This window comes from Pomacea canaliculata, linkage group LG3 (genome assembly GCF_003073045.1).
Source record: "Pomacea canaliculata isolate SZHN2017 linkage group LG3, ASM307304v1, whole genome shotgun sequence".
Taxonomy (NCBI): Eukaryota; Metazoa; Mollusca; class Gastropoda; order Architaenioglossa; family Ampullariidae; genus Pomacea; species Pomacea canaliculata.
Window position 1 is genome coordinate 6,090,301 of NC_037592.1, and position 10,523 is coordinate 6,100,823.

A 10,523-nucleotide genomic window follows, 5' to 3' on the forward strand; every position below is an offset into this window, starting at 1 on the left:
CCAAACATTCAAAAGGATAGTAACAGCATCCGCTGTCCTACAGATTGTTCTATTCAAATCATAAAAACTTCAGCAAGACAGGACAAGACTGTCACTGCGGTAATACATCTTTCGGTAAACACTCAGAAATGTACTCACATGTTCTGGGGCAAGTATTCCTTAACAGACACTCATCTCTTTAACGTACACAAGGGCAGTCACACACACACACCATGAAGCTTAAAGTACTTTTATTTCTTTGGTTACTGTTATTAATTCTAAAAGAAATTTTTAAAAATTAGATACAAAATATCACGTCTATGTCTGTGCATCTACAGTAGTACATACTGTGTGTATACATATGATCCTTCCACAAAGTATAGCATAACAACAAATAGTGTAGCATTCAGTAATTCATAATTTTAAATGTTTCTTTTACCAGCAGAGAATAGTAATTAGTCACAACAAGAAGATAGGATTTACAGCGAACATGAAAATTTACAAACAATGTTATTAATGCAACCAGTAAACAATAAGGTGATTTGTAAAATTGTATCAAGACCGAATGTTTAGCTGCAGGCAGTCATCAGATTAACTTTGTAGGTACATTGTGCAACTATAGCATCTGCCCAGTGAATGTTATGTGCAGACCATTTGTGCCATTTTTTTTCTCTCTTTTTATTTTGAGCACATGTGGGTGCACAAACACGGATGACAGAAACGTTTCTCAACCAGTACAGCTGTCTCACTATTTTCCTACACTGACAGTTACTACTTAATCCGAAATGAAAACAAACAAAATTTGGATAGTTACGACTGGCATTTTATGTCCAATTATTACACAGAAGACACAGCACTTTGAGAGTTGGCATAGAGGATGTGGTCACATTTTTTTCTTGACATCTTCAAGAACCTGTAAATAACACTTAAACATATTCCTGATCATGCGGCATGTACTGCAATAAATATAACAGAAAATTAAGCCACCTGACAGTGTAAAATATTTCCTGTCACACGCGTTTTCTTACTGGTTCCATTGCTTTTTTAAATATTTACAGAAGGATCAATGCAGTCTGATTATTAGTAATTACAAGGCAGCAAGTTGACTACACGCCAGAAATCTGAAATCTTGAATTTCAAGCTCACTTGAGAAAATAAGTGCCACAACCTCTTGAACCAAAACATTTCAAAGTAAACTTGATTGTTTTTTCAAAAAAATTGAAAGGGTAAGAATTGTATTCTAATGTTTTTTAATGTAAAAACATACAACGTAAGTGATCACTGAAAATCTCGCCAGTTACTCCCCTTCAGTGTTTGCGTTCGGTGGCGACCGTGACCCGAGCCTACAACAAAATATTATGGTAGGTTTGGAAAACCCTCTTCTCTCCCTCCTAGACTGCTTATGGTGAGATATTTCTTCTGGGGTCTGAAGCTCTTCTGACAGTATGTCATGAAACAGGATGTACTGCTGAAGTCGTTGAGGGACGGGAAGACACGTGACCTTCTCTTCCCTTCTGGTGCCACAGATAAGAGCGTGAGAGACAGTCAGGCGACACCAAGACTTGAGAGACCGAGGCTGAGAGGCAGCCTGTTTCAAAATGTTCAGCATTTCTGTCTTTACTTTGGTCTTGTAAAAACAATTTTCTTCAAGCTGAGCTATGAGTTCAAACAATTCCCTGTTGTTACTGGCACCGGATTCGATCAGAAGCTTAAAGGCCTGGACATCTTCCACTTTAAATGCGGCTTCAGTTGGAGATGGCATATAGTGGACTGATTTATCAAAATAGTCTTTTCTTTTTGGCCTGGATCTGGTAGCGTCTGTCAAGATTGGCTGATGGGTAGTTACTCCTGTTCGCACGAGAAACTTAAGTAAGTATAATCCATAATCTTTATCTACACCTATAGCGAATCGGAGCAGTGAATATCCATGACGATCAGGAACTAAAGGGTTTGCTCCTCTGTCGACCAGTATTTTAAATAATGAGCCAGAAGGATCCTGTCCAGAAGAGATGGACGAATACACATCCTTTGTAAACAGAATTGTATTTCCTTCACGGTCCAGACTGTTGAAGTCCATTCCCCGAGCCTGCATTGCATCCAGTACAGCTGTCAGATATGCATGAGGAATGAGTTTATGGTTAGCAACAATAAAACGTAAAAGAGCTTGGTTGTCGACTTTTGCGCCATGTTGTAACAGTACAACAACATAATTCCAGTTTTCGTTGCCGACTGCAATGATGAAAGGTGAATGACCACGGCTGTCAAGCTCGTCCATGTTCAGGCCATGTGCAAGTAAAGTTTTCGTGAACGACCTTAGCTTCTCATCACAAATGTCTTTTTGTTTAGCCAGCTCATGAAGATATAGTTGTCCCTCCAATAAAACATTGTCACCGATCTTCACCTCACATCGAGGAAGAAGCGCTAGTATTGCAGGCCAGTTGTTACACTGGACAGCCATTTCAAAGGCAGTCATTCCATCAGGAGAACGGGCTTCAGGGTTGACCCCACTGTCCAGTAAGTGTTTAATAACACTTACAGTGTCGCTGTTAGAGTTCACACATTCACCTTCCGGTGACGGTTGTTGTGAAGCTCTCATGAGCAATGTAAAACCTTCGTTGTCCCTTAAGTTCAGGTTTACCAGAGGAGCTAGATGTTCTGACACCAGATCCACGCTTTCTGTCATTGCTCCTATATGAATCGCCAAGAATTCTTCAGGACCTTCTAGTTAATAAACTTTGATACACTCAGCTAACGTCTATCACACTTTCTTTCTTGTATTTACTACAGTCAACAGATGTTTTCAATATCTTCTTGTCTTAAGAGTGTTAACTTAAAAAAGTAGAATCACATATTTAATGGACAAAGCCACTGCACTGTTACCAGAGAGTCAAATTTATTGTCTGGGTTCGCAAAATATGATATTAGCGGAGCTGTTGAACCTGCAATAACAAAAATTGACTCTTGAAGCTTTATACGTTTGAGTATTTATACAAATTAGTAATATATATATATGTGTGAGAGAGAGAGAGAAAGAGCGAGAAATGGTGGTAGTTATGAAGTACTTGCGAAGGTATTGGGGTATAGACTTAATGTTGACTATGCGAACAAACATGTGGTGTAAAAAAATAAACCAATTATACAATACTAACAGAATATGATGGCCAGCACTGTCGAATAAGCAAGAGAAGAAAAAAGTAATAGCTATCCAGAAACCCTTTTCTTACACCAAGTACTGTCTGCACATATTGCCAAAAATTTTTCAATAATTATGTAATAATATTCACATTAAGGTTTTTAATGTTTACTCTTGTTTTCACTTCTTTTTACTAGCGTACATAAAAAGCAGCATCATTAGCCAAACAGACAAACAGGACAAGTACAAGATAGCATTAAGCAAAATCTGGGTGAAAACTGCTTCTTTCTCCTCCAGATATATTCTTACAACAATCACCAGGCACAAAAGAATGCCACAATCGTGACGTCATGGTATGCCCAGGTAAGACATATTCCCAACATTTCCATTGGCTGAGGACTGCGCAATGTAAGCCTATCCATAACTGTCCTGAAGTCTGTTGTTAAAGTTCTTTTAATGGTGATCTTGTAGACGTGTATCTCCATATTTATCTCAACCGAATTTTTACCTATCCTCAACTAAACTACTTATACGGGAACAGCAAACAGGATGAACTGGATGTAGTTTGGAAGGGTATATTTACCCAAAGCTAAATTTTCCTCTTGCTCATCTACGTTCCTTATGGTGGAACACTAAATGGTATAAAACAGAGGTGGTTTAAATGTATGTAAATAAAATACGAAAGCTATTCTGTAAGCAACTACTGCTATGATGCTATTTTAGCTACTAGATGCATTATTAGTCGTTGTATGAGAAAAACAATTTCAAAAGCTTAGTAGACCTACCATAAACTCAGCACATATATTTAAATCGTGCGTTATTGTCTCCCCACATTTTTAAAACTTCAGAGCATTCAAAGTTTTTATAGTTTTTACAAATGAAAGAAATGAGAGTCTGACCGTCATATCACATCTGTCATCATATGTAAGAACAACTCACACCAGTCCCTGTGAGGTTTGTGGTGAAGTTCTCTGGCGATGATGAGACTTACAAGGCCTCGTTTTGAAAAAACTGAAGAGCTTCGAGAGAATAAAGTCCATACAAGGGTTGTAAATTTGTAAATTATTGGTGTCCCCGTTTTAAATAGTTTTCTAAAGACAGCTCGCTACAACATCCGGCCTGACGAACACGTGACAGCGGGGATCACGCCCCCATCCAGCTATTGTACCCAGTGTACCCCTCACAGTAATACATACTCAGAACAAGGTCTGTTGACAATAAGGAAGTGAAATGTTCTTAATCATTGTTGAGTCTTTCTATTATTCTCAAACTCTGCTACTCTGCCTCTCGTTTTCCTCTTCTCTTGCTCTTTTTATCTCTCCTCTTTCTCCTTTTCTTTTTTTATGGTCTCTCTCTATATATATATATATGTATTGTTTCCTTTTTTCTATCTTACACTCATTCTCTCCCTCACTCTAACACTCTTTCTCTTTCCACTTCACTTTCACTAGCTCTCACGGATTCTCGTTCTTTCTTTCACTTTCTCGTGCAGCCGTGAGCTGTAAGTGACTCGGGCATAAACACTGGTCATAAAATTATTTTTTCTAACAGCTTCCTATTATAGAGGCGACCTTATACATCCCCAACGAAAACCTAAAATAAAAAACATTAATGGCTATGCAGACCTTCAATCTTTTGTGTGTTGTTCCTGGATGCCGGGGTTGTGAGAGTACAAGATAAAGCTGAATTACAATACATAGGACTGTAAGTATTGCTAATTAACTCCAGCTCAAGTTTTCACTCATACGACCTGAGAAAATCCATCGCAGCTCTCTTCCTCTTTCTTTCTAAAAGCTCGTTTCTCAGCCTTCCTGTATTGTGAAAGTTCACACATGTGTTTAAAGTACCGGATCTTGAAGTCTGTCTGTCTGTCGGTCGGTCAGTCTGTCAGTCAGTCAGTCAGTCAGTCTTAGAGGTTCGTCTGCTTAGATCAACGGGGCGGAGGAAACAAGTTTTTGTCAAAGTATAAATACACCTCTAAACATTCGATCGTTGGTACGTTTCCAAGAAAGCTGGATATTCTTCATTGTTATATATCTGAAGACATCAAAAATAAAGGTAACGCTAATATCTTAGAAATACTTGGTTCTAACTATTAACCCTGAATGCTTCTATATAATTATTACTGGGGTATATATATATGAAACAAAAAAGGTTGTAATTCTTCGGAAAGCAGGAGCTACTTCCATTTGTAACACGACTTGCTAGTCTTAGAGATGTAACGCCCTCTAGTGTTGTCCTCACTCTCGTGATCGTTGATTTTCACTTCCTTGTTGTTGACACGCTCAGTTCTGTGGGTGTATACAGTGGGTGGGGAGGGGACACTGGGTACAGTAGGGGCGCGATCACGTGTTGGAGGGCTGTTTATAGGAAACTAAGCAAGACGGGGACACCGGTAATTTACACCTTTACACCCTCACGACCTTATTTTCACCGAGCTCTTCAGTCTTTCAGTAGACTTCCCTTGAGCTTCACAGCAAATCTCACAAGAACTGGTGTGTGCTGCTCTGTACAAATGATGACAGATATGAAATGACGGTGAGACACTTATTTCTTTCGTTTTTAAGTTCCAAACAACAACAAAATTTAATGCTTTGAACTTTAAAAATTTAGAAGAAAATGATACACGATTTAAATGTATTTGTTGACTGTATGATAGGTCTTCTAAGCTTTCGAACACTTTTTAAAAATTTAACTCAGTTAAAAGTAACTAAAGTGACAGTTGACTAAATCATCAAAAATTAAAATTCCAATAAAGTTAAACATTATTTATAGTAAATGCATGTTATGCGCGTGACCTATGGTAAAGTAGGCCTTGTGTGTCAGGTTATTTAGACAGGAAGTGACTTGCAAAGAGTAAACAGAAAATGTAAATATTGCTACGCATGACTTTAGGCTGAGAAGCCCGCGATCGCATGTTTTGGAATATTTATGACTAACAGCCTTTAATAAAGACAACCAACTGTTTACATCGTTTTAAAAGAGCAGTTTTTTAACATATACGTGGTGTGACTTTAAAGAATTATAGGTTTTGTTTTCTTCTACTAAATCAAAATGAAAGATTGCAGCTGTATGGGACAGAGAGAAAACCGGGCAAGTAGTTCAAAAATTCTAAAGGTCTCTAAAAATTTATTTCTACATTATATGCAAACATATGGTGCCAAAACACATATATTTTTATTAGAAAAGACATTAGGCTTTAAACATTACTTACTATTTTTTTGTAATTCGCAATTGTTTAAGTACAAATCCACGTCGAATTGAGTAACCCGCAACTATTGCAAAAATAGTGCTTGGTCAACTTGCCCACTTTCATAGCAAAACAAAGTACCTGATTGGTTGACTTTTTCCAGCTGTTATGGGGAAGTAATCCATGCTAGAACAAATCCTGAATTTATCAGGAGTTTTCTCCCTTTGTTATTTTTCTTTTATAAATTAATCACTTAAAGACTAATACAATAGTTTTTTTTAACATACTCCAAGACCTGGATATTTCTAAACACATAAACTACCTCCAGTTTATCATATTTACTGTTCTCTCATAAGTAGTTTAGTTAACCAAGAAGAAAATTTAGCTTGAGATAAATACATCACTCATGAAATACACTTGTACAAAATCATGTAAGAAAATTCAACAACAGACTTCAGGACAGTTATGAATAGGCTTACGTTGCGCAGTCCTCAGCCAATGGAAAAGCTGGGAATATGTGTTACCTGGGCATACCATGACGTCACGATCAAGGCCTTTTTTGTGCCTGGCGATTGTTGTAAGAATATATCTCAAGGATAAAAAAGCAGTATTCATCCACATTTTGCAAAATGCTAGCTTTTTCCAATCATAAGAAAACACATTTTATAGCTTACTGGTCCTGTTTTTTTTGTTTGTTTGTTTGTTTGTTTGTTTGTTTGTTTGTTTGTTTGTTTGTTTGTTTGTTTGTTTGTTGATGCTCCTAGTAAAAGAACGGCAATCATCATCGTTAGATTTTCCCTAAATGTTAATACTGTATTACTACATAAATATCAAAATTTATTTCAAACTATATGAAGACAACTTTTACAAAGGTTTCCAAGATAGCTTCTGTTTGTTTTCTCTTTGCTTGTTTGAAAAGGCTGTCCATGGCATATTTGTATTATATCGCTATCCCACTGTATACACCACATCTAGTCTGTGCACAGTCAACACTCAGGCTATAGGTCTGTCAGTGGAAGCACAGAAAGTACGCACGTACACACTGACAAACGCAGGAACGTGCACATAAGGCACGTCTTACTAATTTTTCTAACTGCTCGAACGCATAAAGACTGAAGCCTGATATTTTATGATTGCAGGTCCACCGTGCAGCAGATTCCTTAAAAATCGTATTTTCGGAACAAAGACATAAAAGCTGACTCACTGGGAACAGTGCAGCGGCTTTTTCTACTGATTGTTTTTATATATTTTTAAAAATGAACACTCTAAAGACAACACAGCATTTAATCACCTGTTGACTGTGGTAAATGCAAAGAATAACAAAAGAAGCACATAGAATAGAGAGAAAGACATCTGATTATAGTTCAATGTGTCATCGGTTGATTAGCTAGAAGATTCTGAAGGCATCTTGGCGATTGGTGGAGCAGCAATGAGCGAAAACATAGATTCGGTGTCAGGACCTACAGACACTCCTGTGAACCTCGATATAAGGGACAGCGAAGGGTTCACATTGCTGATGAGAGCTTCACAACCTTCAGCTGAAGGTGAATGTGTGAACTCTAACGGCGACACTCTAAGTGTTATTAACCACTTACTGGACAGTGGGGTCGACACTGAAGCCCGTTCTCCTGATGGGCTGACCGCCTTTGAAATGGCTGTCCAGTGTAACTACTGGCCTGCAATACTAGCGCTTCTTCCTCGATGTGAGGTGAAGATCGGTGATAATGTTTTATTGGAGGGACAACTATATCTTCATGAGCTGGCTAAACAAAAAGATATTTGTGAAGAGAAACTAAGGTCGTTCACAAAAACGTTACTTGCACATGGCCTGAACATCAACGAGCTTGACAGTCATGGTCATTCACCTTTGATCCTTGCAGCCAAACATAAAAACTGGAATTATGTTGTTGTGCTGCTACAGCATGGCGCAGAAGCAAATGTAAATGTCAACAGCCAAAATCTTTTACATCTTATTATTGCTAACCAAAGAGAAATTCCTCACTCAATGTTGACAGCTTTACTGGATGCAATGCAGGCTCGGGGAGTCGACTTTAACAGACAGGATTATGAAGGAAGGCCAATCTTGTTCAAATACGAAGTGTATTCTTCTATCTCTTCTGGGCAGGATCCTTCTGGTTCATTTTTAGGATGTTAGTCCACAGAGGAGCAAATCCTTTAGTTCCTGATTTTCTTGGATATTCACTGCTCCGATTCGCTTTAGGTGTAAATGAAGATTATGGACTAAACTTAGTCAAATTTCTCGTGCATTCGGGAGTAACTACCCATCAGACTTGACAAACGTTTTCAGAATGGTTGTCCACCCTCCTTAACGTCATCTCCAACTCAAGCTGCTCTTTTAGCAAAAGATGTCCAGGCCTTGAAGCTTTTGGTCGAATCTGGTGCCAGTAGCAACAGGGAATTGTTTGAGCTGAGTGAACAGTATGAGAAACCATTACAACTCGAAAAGACAAGAGTACAGACAGAAATGCTGAACATTTTGAAGCAGGCTGCCACTCAGCCTCGGTCTCTCAAGTCTCTGTGTCGCCTGACTGTCTCTCACGCTCTTGGCTGTGGCACCAGAAGGGAAGAGAAGGTCACGTGTCTTCCTGTCCCTCAACGGCTTCAGCAGTACATCCTGTTTCATGACATACTGTCAGAAGAGCTTCAGACTCCAGAAGAAATATCTCACCATATGCAATCTAGGAGGGATAGAAGAATGTTTGCCCCAATTCGCCGGTGGGTATGTGGGAATTCCCTCATGTCACGGGCACGTCAACAAAACGCGCCACCCACAAAAACACTGAAGGGCAGTAATTGGAGTAAATTTCAGTGATTACTTAATTTGGTATTAATTTTCTTTCCTTTCTTTTCTTTTTTTCCCTTGCCTATTTAATTTATTTGAACAACCACTCCTTCAATTGCTTTTGAACGTTTTGGTTCAATGCGCTGTGACAGTTATTTTTTTTAATGAGCTTGAAAGTAAGATTTCAGATTTGTCATTGAGTCAACTTGCTGTCTTATAATTGCTAATAATCACACTGCATTCATCGTTTTGTAAATATTTGAAAAAAAGCAATTGCCATGATGAGAAAAAATTATGTGAAGGAAAGCGTTTGACGGAAAATGTTTTACACTGTCAGGTGGCTTATTAAGTTTATATTGTAAATAATTTGTACATGACACATAATTGCGAACATGTTTAAGTGTCTGTTACAGATGCTTCTTTATGGAAAGAAATGAAAGATGCGATGAGATCATAACAATAGTCATAACGCTGTGTCTTCTTTGTGTAATAATTTGTCTAAAATGTCAATCTTAACTATCGAAACTTTATTTATTTTCATCTATGATAGATAACTAATCTTGCAGTGTAGGAAATATTGAGACAGCTGTGAGGGATGAGAAACGTCCATGTAATCCTTGTTTGATCATCTACATGTGCGCAAATTAAAAAGAGGAAAACATAACATTCACTGAGCTGATGTTATAGTTACACAGTATACATACATAGATCATCTTATGACTACTTTCAGCTAAGTATTCGGGTCATGATGACATTTTACCAATAACCATTTTTTTTTTTAAATTATTGTAACGCCTTTTACCAACTGTAAGCAGACACTTGCTGTGTATTTTGTAAAGTGAAGATGTGACTATTTCATTATGTCAATACTTAAAAGGTATGATGTTTCGATTGGAATGTTACAGTATACTTTTATATACTGCTTGTATATACTGCTTGTATATACTGCTTTCCATGTTCGCCTGTAAATCTTATCTTTTAGCTTTGACAAATGTTTGCTATTATTGATACAAAAATTTCAATTTATGAATTAGCAATTGCAACGCTAGTTATTTTTACTCACTGGTACAGCTACATTTATCATCGTGGACGGATCATAAAAGGGGATCGGTTCTCCTTAGTTTTGTTTTTATTTTGTGGTTGTGGTTCGATTTGAATAAAAATGTTGGAGCTTCATGTGTGCATGTGCTTCTGCTGCGTTTTCTTCCTCTTGCAAAAGGCGGTATATATAATGTTATTTGAAAAAAAAACCTGTGTGGATCTGTTGGCTGGAGGCCACTCCGCCATCTTCACTCGCTTCGGCAGCGACCGTGATCTGCATTGAATGAACTGAAGTGATGATCACCCTCTTGCGGTTTCATGTGATAGCATTTCTTAATATTCTCAAGATTACTCAATATCTTCTCAAAATTCTCCTG

General features: G+C 37.8%; 2 protein-coding genes across 3 annotated transcripts; one reads left to right on the top strand and one right to left on the bottom strand.

Annotated features, from left to right (window-relative positions):
* Positions 1-213: 213 nt before the first annotated feature.
* Positions 214-4,182, bottom strand: LOC112559064. 2 transcript variants are annotated; one of them, XM_025229956.1, is made up of 3 exons: positions 4,012-4,182; positions 3,696-3,744; positions 214-2,918 (listed from the first exon to the last, which is right to left on the bottom strand). In XM_025229956.1, exon 3 carries the CDS (start codon positions 2,660-2,662, stop codon positions 1,277-1,279), a length of 1,386 nt encoding a protein of 461 aa, XP_025085741.1. In that variant the 5' UTR covers positions 2,663-2,918; positions 3,696-3,744; positions 4,012-4,182; the 3' UTR covers positions 214-1,276. The 2 variants fall into 2 exon arrangements, with proteins under 2 accessions (XP_025085741.1, XP_025085740.1); XM_025229955.1 differs by lacking the exon at positions 3,696-3,744.
* A 1,289-nt stretch (positions 4,183-5,471) lies between these two features.
* On the top strand, positions 5,472-8,787 carry LOC112559067 (ankyrin-1-like). The gene is made up of 2 exons (XM_025229959.1): positions 5,472-5,650; positions 7,442-8,787. The coding sequence occupies exon 2, from the start codon at positions 7,732-7,734 to the stop codon at positions 8,455-8,457; it is 726 nt and encodes a 241-aa protein (XP_025085744.1). The 5' UTR covers positions 5,472-5,650; positions 7,442-7,731; the 3' UTR covers positions 8,458-8,787.
* Positions 8,788-10,523: the final 1,736 nt, after the last annotated feature.